The 17,189-nt window shown below is 40.4% G+C and overlaps 1 protein-coding gene across 1 annotated transcript in view; it reads right to left on the bottom strand.

Moving 5' to 3' along the window:
- Nucleotides 1–13,292: 13,292 nt before the first annotated feature.
- ACER2 (alkaline ceramidase 2) overlaps nucleotides 13,293–17,189 on the bottom strand; it is a 62,627-nt gene continuing 58,730 nt past the window's right edge. Inside the window, exon 6 of the mRNA XM_054031335.1 lies at nucleotides 13,293–13,371. Within this exon, the coding sequence (XP_053887310.1) occupies nucleotides 13,314–13,371 (58 nt within the window). The 3' untranslated portion in view covers nucleotides 13,293–13,313. The remainder of the gene's footprint in view (nucleotides 13,372–17,189) is intronic.

The raw sequence follows: 17,189 nt of genomic DNA, 5'->3' as shown, positions 1-17,189 counted from the left end.
TTTACAAAATAATGTGCATTATTTTGCAGCAAGGCATTTAATCCTGCAGCAATCCTGCAGTCCTTGTACACCTAAAACTGGATGTTTGGGGTTTGCAAAGAATTAAGTCTCAGGACTAATATGGCAATTAATTCACATCACTACTCTAATATATTCCCCACATGAAACCTCAGTAAAATAAGCACCTTGTGTTTTAAGTTTACAGACACTAAGATACTTCTATCACAATTCCTGCAGTATCTTAAATTCACCAGGGTCAAACTATCTGCTGAAAAGCAACAGCATTGAAATTATTGTCAAAAATAAGCATTGCAGATGTTACTTTTTTGCTTTCGTTATCTGGTCTCAGTTCCTCATAATGGGCCTATTCTTGCAATCCTGAATCCAATAAGAACTACTTATGTTAGTAAGGATTTGCAAGATCAGCCCCATATGTTGTCACTTGAAAATTTTAGTAGTATACTATGAATGACAACTAGATGTTATTTTTGTAATAAAGTATTTTTTTTTAAATGCAGCAGTTTTCAAACTCTTCCTTCCTTTATTTTTAACTTAAAGGAAAAGAAATCCGGAGCCCTAGCCTTATTTATTTATGTAAAATAATCTTTTGTCATGGAAAACCAATTTGTGTAGCCCCGAGATAATTACAAGCGTGTGTGTGTGTGTGTTGATCATTATTCACTGAATGAAACTGTACTATAACTCTGCATTGATATATTCTCTGAATACAAGTTTGTACATAGTATGAAAGCTATATTTATTTACACATAGGCTCTTGGAAATAATCCCTTGCTGTCAAATGTACTTCTTCACTATAACTACAGAACTTTTCACTGTGCTTGTGTACTCTTTCACACTAATGTGTCATCCTTGTACTACTGATAATCAGGTCCTCATATAAGTCACTTTATGTAACTAAGTCTTCTGAGTGTGAAATATAAAAAAGACTTAAACGGATGTCATTTTGTTTAGTATTCTTTCTGTCTTGATTCTCTTGTTACAGCTCTGAAAAATACACGTTAAACTATTTATTGTTACTTTATAATGATATCAGAATTGGGAGATGGATTAGATGACCTCTCCAGGTCTCCTCAAGTCTACATTTCTATGACTTCTATTATAAATATAGGTTGTTATTATTAATTATTTGCATTAAAATAGCACCTCATTGCCTCAACAGAGACTGAAGCCCCATTGTGATACATTCTGTGCATACAGACAGTAAACAAAAGTCCATGCCCCAAAGAGCTTAAAACCTAGACAAAACAGACAAAGGGTCAGAATAAGGAGATATTATTATCCCCATTTTACGTATAAGGAATTGAGGCACACAGAGATCAAGACTGTGATTCAGCATGGTATTTAAGCATGGGCCTAACTTTCAGCTAATGAGCAGTCCCACTTATGTCAGTGGGAAAAGTTAATTAATTTGGCGTTAACACAGACTTAAACATTTTGTTGAATCAGAGCCTAAGTGATCTAAGTCCAGCATCCCACAGGAAATCTGTGGCAGGAGGTGGGAGTCAACCAAGGTTTCTTGACTCTGTCCAATGTCTTAACCACAAGAGCATCCTTCCTCATGTAAGTGCAGACCTAAATTATACCTGGCAAATGCACAGATAGGTATAGGTGTGGTATTATTGTATAGAGCTATGAGCACAGGTACTTGGGCACTCCTATTCTACAAAAGAAGAGCAGAGAACTAGCACGTTAATAGGTTCAGCGCCCTTAGGCTGAATTTTTCCAAATTGCTAATATGCACTTGCAAATTCTATAGACTTCAAACTTCTAATGCGTTGTGTGACTATTAAACTTCCACACCCAGCTAGCAGATGGCAGCAACTTTGAACATTCTATCTTGTGCATTTCACACTGCTCATTGATTTGCAGGATGACATCTGGCAGATGTCCTCTGGGAGAGGCAGTATAGTAGGAATTCTGGGCAGCTGCCAGCCCTTTAGATCTCTAGCACAGTCCATAGTGAGAACCAGTTTAAATAAAGTTCATCAAGGATGAAGTAGCTTTTGGGATCTATAATGCAACTGGCTCCTGGCTAGTTCACTGGATGAACGGAGACCATGGGACACTTGGTGAACTCCCTGGTGCATTAGTATTGGGGGCCGGGGAGGATGTCCAGGCTGATGTCACTTAACAGGCTTGGGCCTGCTTTTCACCTGAGCCTATAAGTCATAATAACCTATGAAGGACTAGACTGTGGCTTTAACCACACAGCCTTGAGTAGGGAGAGATGGAGAACCACACAGCCCAGTTGGAGTACAGGGAGTGTGCAGATCATACTAGGCTGGCCTAGAACGTTCTCCCGGAAACCCCACCCTCACTCTCACTACCCTTTTCACCAGGTTCATCCTCGGGGTGGGGGGGCAGCTCTTGTGAGCTTGGAGGGAAGCTCTTGGGACCAGCCACACAAAGGTAGAGAGACTGGGTGCACCTTCATGCTTGTCCTTTTGTCCTTGCATAACCATGCAAGGGCCAATCACAATCTGGGCCAAAATGCTTCACATCCTTGTAGAACCACAAAGCAGTCCTCCCCTCTGTGGGGATTTTTCTCACAGTCACACACCCACTGGGTTTAAAGCCCCTCTGTTTTGTTTAAGGCCAAGCTGATACAGAGAAAATGGGAGTGGCATTTGAGCAAAGTCTCCTATATACATGAGCAAATGGCTCAGCAACTGACGAGCACAACTCACCACTGTCTGCCTAGCCCATTCATCATGTATTAAGAAGATGAGAAGAGCCATACTGGGTCAGATCAATGGTCCATCTGGCCCAGTAGCCCATTTTCTGACTGTGGCCAATGCCAGATACTTCAGAGGGAATGAACAGAACAAGCCAATTATTAAGTGATCCATGCCCTGTTGTTCACTCTCAGCTTCTGGTAGTTGAAAGCTTAAGATACTCAGACCATGGGGGTTGCATCCCTGATCATCTTGGCTACCAGCTATTGCTGGACCTATCCTCTGTGAATGTATCTCATTTTTTTTAACCCAGTTATAATTTTGGCCTTCACAGCATCCCCTGGCAATGCATTCCACAGGCTGACTGTGCATTGTGTGAAGCAGTACTTCCTTTTATTTGTTTTAAACTTGCTGCCTGTTAATTTTTATTGGGTGACCCCTGGTTCTTGTGTTATGTGAAAGGGTAAATAACACTTCCTTACTCACTTTCCCCACACCATTCATGATTTTACATACTATCATATACCCCATTAGTCATCTCTTTTGTCCCAGTCTTTTTAATCTTGCCTCAGATGGAAGCCGTCCCATACCCCTAATCATTTTTGTTGCCCATCTCTGTACTTTTTCCAATTCTAATATACCTTTTTTGAGATGGGATGACCAGAACTGCATACAATATTCAAGGTATGGGTGTACCATGGATTCATATAGTGGCATTATGATATTTTCTGTCTTATTATCGCTCCCTTTCCTAAGTGAGGGAATTGCTCGGTTGCATGATTCTAGTAGTATAGGGCAATGGCATTTCCATAGGCGGGGGTGATTTTAGCTGAGGTCTCACTCTGGAGGATAACAAAGGCAGAGACAGCACAGCTGCTGCAGGCACCTGAAGCCACCCAGGTCCATATGCTGCTAGCCTGTGTACTGCAATGGTGTCTGCTGAAGTTATCACTGAGTGGTGTCGGAAAGTGTTCTACCCTGGCAAAAGAAATAAGGCAGTCCTGCTTCAAAACCTTCAGTGGAGAATTGCAGAGTACTTCCATGAAAGTGTCATCTCTGGAGGAGTCAAGGGATATCCTTGTGCACATAAACAAACGACTCAGCATGTCCCTGACCCACCCACTCCTGCCTAACTCTAGAGGGGACTGAAAAGCAGATAGCAACTCTACCTCTCCTGATTGTACCATTACATAAGAACATAAAAACGGCCATACTGGGTCAGACCAAAGGTCCATCTCACCCTTAAACAAAGAGAGACAAGGTAAGTGAAGTAATATCATTTATTGGACCAGGTTCTGTTGGTGGAAGGTACAGGCTTTCAAACGACACAGGTCTTTAGGTCTGGGGAAGGAAGCAAAGTATGTGAGCTGAATACTTTTGAAAATACAGTAGTTGAAATCTTCTTGAACGGGGAGGAGACGAGAAAGGAAATGTGATACATCTGACACTATGGCCATTAACCCTCCACATTACTTAAAATATTTACAAACCCATTTCTCTTGGAGTTTAAGTACTCAACTTTCATAATGATTCAATGAATGTAAACTAACAAAACAAAGAGTATCACCACCAGCATCCCAGTGGCAGAAATAACATTATCATGCTAATACAATCTGTAGGAAGCTGCAGTAATCCAGATTACTATAAAATGTCAAATTAGTGCAACTAATTTGACTTTTATTGTGCTGCTAACTGAAATTATTACATGATCTATAGATTATAAAGCCCTGTGGTGATACAGGATGGCAAAGCTTAGGATACCCAGACCATGGGGCTGCATCCCAGCTCATCTTGGCTAGCAGCTGTTGATGGATCTATCCTCCGTGAATTTAGCTCATTTTTTAACCCAGTTATAATTTTGGCCTTCACAACATCCCCCCTAAATAAAACATTGTGCTGTATTTTTATTTATCTATTTCGGCCTTGACGATAAGGTTGTAAATCACTTGGCATATCACGAGTGAGTAAAGAAGACTGTAATATCTTGCTATAATACATTGACTAAATAATTACTTGCCAGGCTGCAATCATCACTGCGTCAGGAAGAATGCAAAATGTTTGTTCGTTATCAAGGCATATGTTTCTATCAAAGACAGAGGCCCTGGTTCTCCACTATGAGTGAGCAGATGTTGTGGACCTTGACAGAGGTAGGAAATTGCTTATGATTCCCTGAACCTTGGATGCCCAGCGCTGGCAGAAGTTAAAGCAGCAGGTGGCCTACTCTAATTTCTGCCAGTAGCATAAGCTCCATAAGGAGTATACACTAGCAGAGGCTCAGTGTAGTAGAGCTCTGCACCACCATGCTCCCTGCCAGCCCCAGCACACCCCAGTCTTCCCCGTACATTGGATTAGGGTGGGCATCAATCATAGGAGGCAACTACCTCACCTCTGCAGTGCTAGCTTTACAGCAATGGAGATTCCCCCTGCACAGGAGGAATTCTCCTGTGGGCAACTTAGCTGGCTGAAATTCATTTTGTGTCAAATAGCTGGTGCAAAAGTGCAACGTGGCTGATTGAAGAATCCAATCCTGAATATCGGAAAATGCACATAAATCAAGAATGATTTTGATAACGGCATAATTAATTCCATTTGAACTCTACAGCTGCCTGCCCCAATCCCACAGGACCCAGAGGGTGAAATTCACCCCTGTGCATAAGACCAGCACAAGACATTTATACCACATATGCCGTGTTTGAAGGGTTTAAGTGGCGCATAGAGCTGCTAATGGCTCTCTGCACAAGGATGGATTCAATCCATAATGGCCTGGTGCTTTTCACTCCTAATGCTAAACACTCACTCCTAGGCCTGGAAATAGAACCCAGGAGTCCTGACTCCCAGTCCCTTGCTCACCCCAGTGGCTGAAGAATTTCTTCAACCTTCAGCATTGTAGCAGCCTGTATGGAACTTGGAAGGAGGAGCACAGGTTTCAGGAGTGAAAAATTTAGAGAAGGCACCCGGAAGACAATCTGTTTGCATATGGCTGGAATGCTAGTTGCTGTTGCAAGGTCTCTGTAAATAGTTCTCATAATAAAGAGCTGGTTTAATTTTTAGAAACATGAAGTCCTGTCATGCTGGGTAATAACATGGTATTTGAAATATGGTGGCAGCAGTACATCTAGTGAGAACTACAGCAAGGAAGAAAGTGTGATTAACAGGAAAACAAAACAGCACCTAGAAACAGAGCAGACAGACAGCATGGAGGGACTCAGGCCACTGGAAAAGCTGGATTTCCAGATTTAAAAAAAAATTGCACAAGTACAAACTTGAGTCTGTATATAGATCTGATCATGGGGAATAAAGGGGGGGGAAGAAAGGTAAAGCATTTTTACTATTTTATTGGGGGAAAGGATGCATAGTGAGTAAAGTTTGTTACCAGGAAAAATGACTGAAACAGCTGATAAGTGTTTGGTGAATAGTGATCCCAGACAGAATGAGACTGTAGAGACACTGTTTTTTACCTGAAACCAAGAAGCAGACGAGGGAATAGATACTTACAGAGCTGAGAACTCTAGCATCCACATATAACTTTGGCAACATAAAAGATGCTTGATTTAGAGACAGAATCACTTGTGGGACATGTGATTCTGAGTTACAGGAGAGAGAGCATTGAGAAAAACAGATCTGACCCTGAAGCAATGCCTCCAAATAGAAGGGCAGTCGAACTGTCCAGGGGAAAGGTCTAAACAATAGCTTGTCATTAGTGCAGCACAATTACAAATGTTCAAGCTAGAGGAACTCAGGAAGCAGGACAGAGACAGGCTGCCCAAGAATGCAGGCATCATATAATATAGTGAAAGCAACATGGAAAGCAGAAAGAAAAATGCCCAGCCAATGGACAATGATCAGCGGGTGTGGGAAACAGAACCACTTTATGTTTTTAGTTTTAGAAAAATAGAGTCCTCCCAAGTTATGATCCAGCACAACGTACATGAAACAACCATGAAAGTCATTTGGCCTGGAAGCTCCTGGTTAAATTAAATGAAATGCAAAAGTCCTGCAGGATTGGTTTGTTTTAATTGGTTGAGCTGCTCCTGTGTACTGAGAATTGAGTGACACCCCTGCTGATGATTTAAATTGATAACCAGACTATTCAGGTTATCTGACAAGCGTCAGGTTATCCTTCATTTCAGAAGAAGGTGGGTGCATATTGAGTCCTGTGTGTGGCAAGCTGCTGGGGATACCCACAGCTGTGAAGCACTGTGCTCCCCCTCTCAGCTTCAGCAAGCAGAAGCTTTGTTGCAGCTAAGCTGTATGATAACTCCCTGATATACCAACTTGTCTGCCTTGCCAGCAAACTTCTCAGGGCTCTCCCAGTCCAAAATTTGTCTAGCAGGTAACAATCAGTGAATTCCAGCCTCCGAGTTCCTCACAGATGTCTTTCTGCAATGCACGGACCACATTCACAGACCATATTAAGTGTGCTGCTTCTTTCAAGAGACAGCTTGTTATCTTGACAGGAGTTAATATTCACTTCAATTCAATCAAAGCACTGGATTGGGTTAGATAACAAGTAAAACACATTTATTTAATCAAAAAGATGGGTTTTAAGTGAGTTCAAATATAAGGGATAACAGTAGAAAGTGTTACAAACAAATAAAATTAAAAATATGCTTTCTAATGACTAAGTCCTAGTTTAACAAGCTACAGTCCTTGTTCAAGGCAGTTTCCTCATCAATCTTCCTTTTCTAGCAATAGCTGAGTAGCTCTTAGACAGTATCCCCACAAAGTCCAAGGCACTAGTTCTCCTTGGGTACATCTACACTACAGGGGGGAGTCGATTTAAGATACGCAAATTCAGCTACGTGAATAGCGTAGCTGAATTCGACGTATCACAGCCGACTTACCCCGTTGTGAGGACGGCGGCAAAATCGACTTCTGCGGCTTTTTGTCGGCGGCGCTTACTACCACCTCCGCTGGTGGAGTTAGAGCACCGATTCGGGGATCGATTGTCGCGTCCCGTTGGGACGCGATAAATCGATCCCCGAGAGGTCGATTTCTACCCGCCGATTCAGGCGGGTAGTATAGACCAGACCCTTGTCTCCTCAGGTAAAGGATAACTTAGGGGTTCTCTGCCCCTCTCTCTATAGTCTAGTTTACCTTTGAAATGTATATTCTCAAAGTTCATTGGCCCTACTTCAAGAGGCAGGAAGACTTCCTGGGGATGCAGTTTCCATCCCCTGTTGAGATTGTCAAGTGATCACTTTTTCCCCATGTGCTCTGCTGATGGCTTTGTTTGCCTGGATGCAAATGTGCTTTTCTTTTGTCTTTGATCACACCTTACTCAACATACATGGGAGACACATTCATGCAGATGAAACCATGGTCCTTTGTCTGGAAAAAAAAACATTTATCAACTCCCCCGATATGCCTGGTTTCAACACATTTTAGTGCTAATTCCAGCACATCTGTGTAATCCTTTGTGGACCATACATACATCACGTAAGAATATTAATGATCAGTGAGTGATTCGTTTTCCAATTATATGTGACATGATACCTTTTAGATACAGATTATAACAATAGTGACTTGGGGTACACTGAGCTGGTCGGGCCAGCTGAAAGTCACTGCTAAATACCAGGAAGTCCCTTGCCTTCTGGCATAGGGATGCTCTTAGGGTCACACCGTGGCACTGTAAAGCAGTTGTTAAGTTTTACCAGTGCAAGGCAGTTTGGTTTGTCTTGCTTCACATGCGAGTTGCTCTAAAGGCCTGTGATAAAATATAAGTGGGAATCTGGATTGCTTTCATTTTGTCATGCCTATCAGGTAGCTCATTAAGCTCACACTGTATATCTTTTATGCAAGCACTCAGCCTTCTTGCCAGTTGTAATCATCTGCAAAAACACAAACGTTCTCAAGCCAAATGAACCTTTAATAGGTGGAGTCGGGACATCATCTCGACATGCATTTAAGTATGTCTGGCCTCGTCTGAAACCCAGGGAAGAAATTGCTCAGAGGAGATCACTTGGGCTTAGATTTTGCCAGCATTCAAATGCATTGCTCTGAAACCTCAATGGCATTCAACTTTTCAGAATAGCCCACAGCAAGATTTCATGACCCTGGAACAGCATTATACTGCATGGAAGAGAAAGATGTGAGACCGTACATAAGAAACTACTTCTCCCCTTCCCCTCCCACCCCCATACCCACAGACATAGAAAAATGATTAATCAGTAGACATTTCTTACTAACATAATCTGTGGGCCTTTCGGATGGTCTCTTTAAATAAGTGAAAGTGTTTGTTTGTTTGTTTTGCATAGAAGCATAAGTGTCCATGCTACAGAAGTCAACAATTCAATCTTCTATGGTTTTGTATTGTGAGCTGCAGGTGCTCTCAGGCTTTGGTGTATCTCTGAAAAAAAACGCATTGGAGAACAATTATGTTGGGCATCACAGGTGACATTTGCTCCTCTGGAGAGGGCCAGCACAAGGCCTATGTGACACCTAAATTCCACTTTTATGGCTAAAGTGAGACAAGTGGTGCATAGACCCTATGTTGGCTATCTCAACAGGGATAGATTTCATCCTCTTTACACTGTTAGCTCTTCAAAGCAAGGATCTTGGCTGTATATCTGTGTATAAAGCACCCATATTACCATACTCCCCCCATTTGCTGTGTAAATCACAATTGCTATCACTAGGAGGTAAAAAATAATGCCAGAGAAGGTTGAAAGTAGAGAGATGTAAACGGATTTACACTGATTTATACCAGTGGAGGATCTATCCTATGGTTTTCGCATATTAATCCAACAGTCCAGCCTGAATGAGTTTGTTACCGGGGAAGGTTATACATGTCTCCAAAGTGTTGAGACAAAACAACATCCTGTAACTCAGTTATTAGCTAATAGTAATGACCAAAAACTGAATAGGCCACAGTGCTTTACCCAAGAACCATCAGCGTGATATCCAAAATGGCAAATGGTAACATGCTCTTTTTGTTACCTACATATTTCGGCAATGTTTAATGATGATGGGCCAAATCCTGATCTTAGCTACACTGGTGTAAATATAGAGTAACTCCACTGAGCTGAACAGAATCACTCCAGATACACACCATTTCATGGGGTTGTAGACTTTGGGAAACTATAAATCTAATTGAGAAGTAAATGTTCTATAAAAAATAGTATGTTGCATAATATGATCTATTTGATTTCCAGAGTGGGAACGGAACTGTAACAAGGGAACTGGAGAATTAACGTATGGCTGTAGCTGGGGAATGTAAATAAAATGTAATATAATGACTAAGGAATCATTATTTTGTAATTTATAGAAGACAGAGGTACTCAGCACTTTGCTGGATAGAGAAAAAATAATATTTGATTAGCAGGTTTGATGTAAAAGATTTATTGTCATGAGTTTGAGAAAGTTGCAGTAATTATGATTAACAATGCCATTGCAATAATGAGGTGGGTGCAGATGATACAAATGAGCACCAATAAAACTCTTACTCCACATGATACCATCATGTATTATGTAAATGTCAAGTACGTTACTTATAAACTATTTTTAAATGCTTTAGACAATCGTTTTTAAAAATGGTATTGGAGCTATTGCATTCCTCTGTTAAAATCAATGATGGTGCATCAGTGGAAAATCCCAACCACAATGAATAAATCTTGTTATTTATGTGATGACTGAGCTTTTCTTTTTCTGTAAGGTAATTGTGTCAACTATTTAAAAAACAAAAAAAAACCGAGAGTTGTTTTTCTTTTTAATGTTATTTTCCCATTTTTCAAAGTGTAGGAGCACAAATGCTGCCAGGTTCCTCGTAATTTACCCATTGCTTCTGTTTTTCCTGAGCTTGCAGCGGGTGTATTAATACTTCATAACAATTTATTTATAAAGATTCAAACAAAATGAAGCTTCAAAGCCAAAAATATTGAGTGTGAGACTCTTATGTTCCAATAACTGGTTGCCCATAAGGCTGAAAGTTAATTGCAATACACACACATCACATAAAAAAGGTAATTTCACTTGAAATAAATTCAGGTTTTAAGAAGTTGAGGGCAATAATGCTAAACTAGACATAAAAGTCAACAAAATATCAAATAACATATAATAATGCTTTGCAGTTCTGTGACACGACCAATCAATTAAGTCTCACAATATCCCTGTTAGGTAGGAAACATTATTGAAATAGACTTACAGATTCCTAAATTGAGGCACAGAGAAACCAATAGATGTGTCCAAGGTCACAAAGTGAGTCAATGGCAGAGCCAGGAATAGAATCTAAGTGTTGTAACTCATTTTACACAAGACAGCCTGGAAGAGAGAGAGGGGAGCCTGCTGCAGCCCCTCAGGCCTGGGTGAGGGGGATGAAGGAGGAGCAGAGGTGAGACTGAGGGGGGCTTTTGGCCTCTTGGTATGATGCTCTTGTGGCCGGCTAGTGAGAGTGACTACCCTATAATGAGGGTGCAAGTCACACAGCCATGGCTTACGGGGGATATTGAGCTCTTTGGAACCCTGAGCAGCGTGACCTCCCTGTAATGAGGGCTCAGGTCTCTGTTGGTAATATGGGCAGCATGACAACCCTGTAATTAGGGTGCATGTCATGAGCCTCTCTTTTATGGGACATAGTGAGGCCTTTGCTGCCTTGACCAGCCTGACCTCCCTGTAATTGAGAGCAAGGTCTTTGCCCCCGAATGCACCATTAGCTGGTGAAGTTGATTGACCACCTGTAACTCAGGGTTTAGTTTGCCTCCCTCCTTGATCTACATGGGGGATTAGGGGCATTTTAAGAATTTGGGCAGAGTGATCTCTCGGTAACTAGGGATCAAGTCCCTGCCCTTTAGTCTCTTGCCATTATGCTACTGTAGCCTGCTGGTCAGAACAAGCACCCAGTAAGTAGGGTACAAGCCTCATCCGTCAATATTAGTCATGCCCCTGAGAAACTCTGTCCAGGGTCCTGGCCCATCACCCTCCCTTCCCAGCTTGCTTAGAATTCTGCAGACAAGCCTCGCGCTAATACCCTGCTGGAGATGACACATTCTGCAGCTGTTGCAGGTAAGTTCCAAAAGAGAGGGTCCTTTGGCAGTTTTGGAATAATACTGATCAGAACTAGTACTGCTGTCATGCATTCCAAAGTCAATGGTGTTAGATGACTAAGGGCAGTGTGAAATTATTCAACTCTTGATCTCTTTGTATTGAGAATCTTGAACTGCAGTGTGTAATAGCTGTGGAGGAGAAACATGGAGACATTGCCTTAGGAATAGGATGTATTGGGTAGCACGGTGTCCCCAGGGAGGGAGTGGAATCCCAGTGAAGAGTATGATGACAGGGTGGAACTCTCTTGGAGCTAGAATTGCAGGCTGTCCGCAGACTCTGGGAAAACAAGGCTGCCTCGTTAAGTCGCGCTCAGTTTGCATTGGGGACTTGGAGTCTAAGCCCTGTTCTAAGTTCTAACTTTTCTCTCTCTCTCTGTTTCCAACACTGCCAAGGAAGAGAAGAAGAAGGGAGCTGTAAGAAACGGCGAGCAAATAGAAGGAAAGCAAGCAAGTCACTGAAGGTGGAGAAGGAAAGGGACTCTCAACAGAGTGAGCACCCCGTAACTAAGGTCACATGTAATTAGGCTGAACGTCATGAGCCTCTCTTTTATAGGACATATTGAGGACTTTGCTGCCTTGACCAGCCTGACCTCCCTGTAATTGAGGGCAAGGTCTCTGCCCCCTTTTCACTTGGCATTAATGTGCCGTTAGCTGGTGAAGTTGACTGTCCACTCTGTAACTCAGGGTCTAGTTTACCTCCCTCCTTGATCTATGTGGGGGATTAGGGGCATTTTAGATATTTGGGCAGAGTGACCTCCTGGTAACTAGGGATTGAGTCCCTACCCTTTAGTCTCTTCTATTATGCTACTGTAGCCTGCTGGTCAGAATGAGCACCCTGTAAGTAGGGTATAAGTCTCAGCAATTACTGTTTTTTCATGTTCCCCTCCCACCCAAAAATTCTATGTCTAAAGTCCTGGCCCTTTATTCTCTTTGCCAGCCTGACTGGGATTGTGCAGCCATGCTTCATGATTTCCCCTCCCCCCACCCCCCGGTAATATGGGAGAGAAGATTTTGCAGCAGTTGCTCTTAATTTGTGTAAAAATAAAAAAGAGAGAGAGAGAGAGATTCCTTTTGGCATTTTGCAAATCAATCAATCAGTGTAAGTATTCTTTTTTCATTGATATTGTAATGTATGTCAACAATTTCACATTTCCCTTAGAGATCATGCTGAATTTTTATTAATAATTTTGATTTGCACTGTGTATGAATTGTCATGGAGAAATTTGGAGATCTTGACTTTTGAATAGGATTTTCTTGGTAATATTCCTCTGTCACTTATTTTTCTTGGTAGGATGCTAATTTAACAAGTTCATCAGAGTTATTTCCCCTAACTTATATTGCAATTACATTATAGTCACTATTTACCATTTCCCTCTTACACAGTGGGCAAAGTTCTGGCTAAGCACTCCTTTGAGGTTGCCTGTGTTTTTTATAGCTGTGAGTCATGGTTTTTGCCCCAGTTTTACTTTTCAGAGATTGTGTTCATATCAGGTAATTTGAAAAAATCGGGGGCTTATTTGAATAAATTAATTTGTATACAATCCTTTTTTATTTTGGAGTTCATTTCTTATTGATTTTAATCTTGCATACTCTTTCCAGCTTCAGAGACAACTGGACAAGAAGGAAGCCCCCAACTGAAAAGAAAGAAAAAAATGAAAAGGAACTATGCAAAAGCAGAGGGAAATGCATGCAGAGAACGTAGTAATTGGAAATTCCTGTAATTATGAGATACTTCCAGCATAAATCATACAACAATCTCACACCGTGAAGTTAAATTAACTTAATTTCTCAGGGTAGTAATATTAAGCAATACAAGGCAATATTAAGTATTCCTTATGTACCTTATAATAAATATTGTAGTAAAAAAATCTTTTTTCTCTTCAAATTTATAACCATGTCCATCACTATAGCACTTAAATCCATTGGAAGGATAAATTCAACAACATCACTAGCATCTCTCACCTATTAAATGCTGTTAAAAGGCAGTAGTATATAACAATCTCAATTAGTCATATTGAAAGAAAATGGTTGATGAACCACAACACCAATGAGTGAATAGTTACCTGCTGCATTCTTTCACTGTTTCTTTAACTACTTTTTGCAACAAGAGAGAACACTGATAATGCATCTTCTCTAACAGTATGTATGGCCTCCCAAGAAAAGGTCTTCACAATCAGCCTATAAAGCATGCTGTGCATCATACGAATACATTCTGGTAAAAAAGCAGGACAGGCTTTTGGATTTAATTTATGAAACTTAACCTTTACTGTTCCTTCATAACCATGTTGATGATGTTGTTTAGGAATCTGGGCTTTGTGTTTACCAAGTAGTCATTCTGACATTCTTAGGCTACATCTTCACTACAGGGGGGGGTCGATTTAAAATACGCAAATTCAGCTACGTGAATAGCGTAGCTGAATTCGACGTATCGCAGCCGACTTACCCCGCTGTAGGGACGGCTGCAAAATCGACCTCTGCGGCTTCCCGTCGACGGCGCTTACTCCCACCTCTGCTGGTGGAGTAAGAGCATCGATTCGGGGATCGATTGTCGCGTCCCAATGGGACGTGATAAATCAATCCCTGAGAGGTCGATTTCTACCAGCCGATTCAGGCGGGTAGAGTAGACCCAGCCTTAGTCTGCTGGTTACAGCAAGTTGTTCAAAGCTCAAGAACCATTTGGAAAGGATATAAGAAGGAACCGAGATGCCTTGTGCCCACCCTAAAGTAGCTACTGAAGAACCCATACTGTCATTGTGCACACTATTTACACTTCTCCCTTCTCTCAGCCCTTAAGAAAACTCTCTTTTAATACCAGAGCAGTGCCATAGCTATGTGATATGGAATTGAAGTAAATTTCTAGCTATTTTGAGGTGCTAGCCAATTAGAAATTGTCAACAGAATTCAAGAATTTCCATCTAAATGCTGATTTAATCTGGATAAGTAACAAAATATTTCAAATGTATGTTTTATATAGGTGACCACCTGGTTTTAAATGAAACAATCACATCTTAGAAAATGTGTTTTGAATACATGACTTAACTTAAAACGTTAGCTACCCAATTATTATATGTATTTGTTTTTAACGGGTTTCTCACCAGGTATAGAGGAATAATTGTAAACAAACGAAACAACGACCTTAAATACAATGCTGTATGATCATATCTCCATATTCTTGATTGAAAAACTATTTCCTATTAGGAGTGCAAAGATATAATGGGAAGGAAAGCATGTATTTGTATTCCACACACAAAAACTGCAAGGTTGTTAACAACCTTTTTTAAATTTTAAACCCAGATAACGCTTTAGCTAATGTTTTTAAAGCTCCCTATCAAACTTGTAAAAAGAAGCAAACAAAACTAAATGTTTGTCTGAAAATTAGTAGGTAGGGTATCCTCCCTATTTCATAACTTTCTAGTATTTACTCTCCTTTAACTGTCACACCAACCTAATTACACTGCATATTCAATTTTAACTTTGCACCCATTGCGTTAGGGTATTTTTGATAGTCGGACACTTGATATAAGTGGTAGTAGTGGTGTTTATCAGGTTTTTTTATATTGTATTAAATGAAAGCTATGGACTGAGGTTGTGGAAGGTTTATGTAGGAATTTCTGTCATGTGTTAGCTATCAGTATTAGTGCAGAAGTGCAGTGTTGTGTGATAATTGTTTTTGAGGTCTGGTATGAAAAAGGGATGTGAATTGTTGAAAATTATAGATGTTTTTGTTCATGTACATTATTAGATGTAGCTTAAGGGAAAATTGAGGTTGCTTGGTGCTGTTTGGATGGTGTGAAAGTTAACATAGGGTGGGTGTTTGAAAGTGGCAGAGTGTTTTTAATTTTAAGATCAACAGGGACCTGGGCCTCCCAGCTTACCTCAGCTCGTACTATCTTGACTAATTCCAAAATGGGCTGAAGAGGACTCTGCAGAATTTATATTCATGGGGACTTCCAACAGTTGAGCATCTCCACAGACCCCTGAGCACTTAAGGGCTCCCTTGAACCTTTTAAAAAGCTCAAAGTGTAATAATAGCTGAAAATAGTTCAGGTAGGTGTTGAACAGTAATCTGTATTAAGTCTTCATTTTAGTAGCAGTAATTAATATTTTCAGTACAGAATAGAATTATTTTGCTAAAATCACTACTTTATGATAAGAATTTGTGAAATGATTTAACAAGGTTTGATTATTGCTACTTGGTAAAACTTTCAATATTCCACGTTAAATTTTTGGGTTCAACTTCAGCTGTCATAACCATCTTGTTTTATTTTACCCTCTGTAACTCTTTATCTATTAATGTAATTTACTTAATAAAGTTTATAAATTCAGGATTAGTCTCAACTGATTGTCTTTGGCTTCCAGTAAAGTTGCAATGATTCGTTTTAATTTCATTGTGATTTTTATTTCTTATTTTTATGGCCTTTGGAATTAGCTGTCCTGTAATGGTTCAAGTTTCATTTTTCTCCTGCGCTCTGTGATCACTTTTTTTTTTTTTTTGTAGACTTCAGTGAGACCTTGAAATGAGGCTGCAGAGTTTACCACCATATTGATGTAGAAAGTTTTTCTTGAGCTTGTGAGGTGCACATGAGTGGGACTTTATTTGGTCTCTGCATGCCACTTTTACTGTCCACAGGCCTCTAGTCAGCTGTAGATTTTCCATTCCTGTGGCTCTCCTGTGTTCTGCAGAAGCAGAGACCGATTCCTGCATACGTGGTATGCAAGGCCCCTATGTTTTATATGGCAAAAATAGCATAAAACAGGTAACCCTCCCTCCCCCCACCCAGATTTACTGCAACAGTCCAGCATGGGAAAATTCAAAAGTAGGCAAGTAAGTTAGATATAGAGACTAATACTACATTAATCACCTCTTAATGTTCAGAAATAAATGTAATCCCATAAAATTAATTTTAAATATGCTTGAGGTTTTTGTACATAAATGAGAAACTGCCTTTGAGTGAGAGAAAAATGTTAAGTATTGTACTTTGTCCTAGTGCTGTGATCAAAATTTTAATTAATTGTTCACTAAGTTTTTCTTCTTCTCCTTTGATAATTCCTTTATATTGCACCAGATGCTTTTTGTTGTTGTTGTTGTTGAAATATATGGGGATGTGTTAGGGTGGCACTTCCATTTTATTACTCTATCCCTATGACTTAATATTTAAAAATAAAGCAATAGATCATCCACCTGCTGTAGGACAAGCAGAAGCTGAAGAAAGAGATGGGATTACAGGAAAAAATCTATTTTAATCCAACACAACATGCTGGAGGAGTCAGATGGAAAATTCATACACAACTTTGATTTGCATGGAGGGAAGGAAGTTTGAAATACTGTCTTCCTAGTGATGTTGAATCAGTATGAACCTGAGTGCTTACAGGTTCTTAATATGTCTGCTCTCTTCAGTTTGTTTTATGGGCTGGGGCTGGGGCTGTGTTAGGTAATAGCATGTCTCTTAGT

The sequence above is a fragment of the Malaclemys terrapin genome, chromosome 6 (genome assembly GCF_027887155.1).
Source record: "Malaclemys terrapin pileata isolate rMalTer1 chromosome 6, rMalTer1.hap1, whole genome shotgun sequence".
Classification (NCBI taxonomy): Eukaryota; Metazoa; Chordata; order Testudines; family Emydidae; genus Malaclemys; species Malaclemys terrapin.
This window is presented reverse-complemented; position numbering and strand designations above follow the sequence as displayed.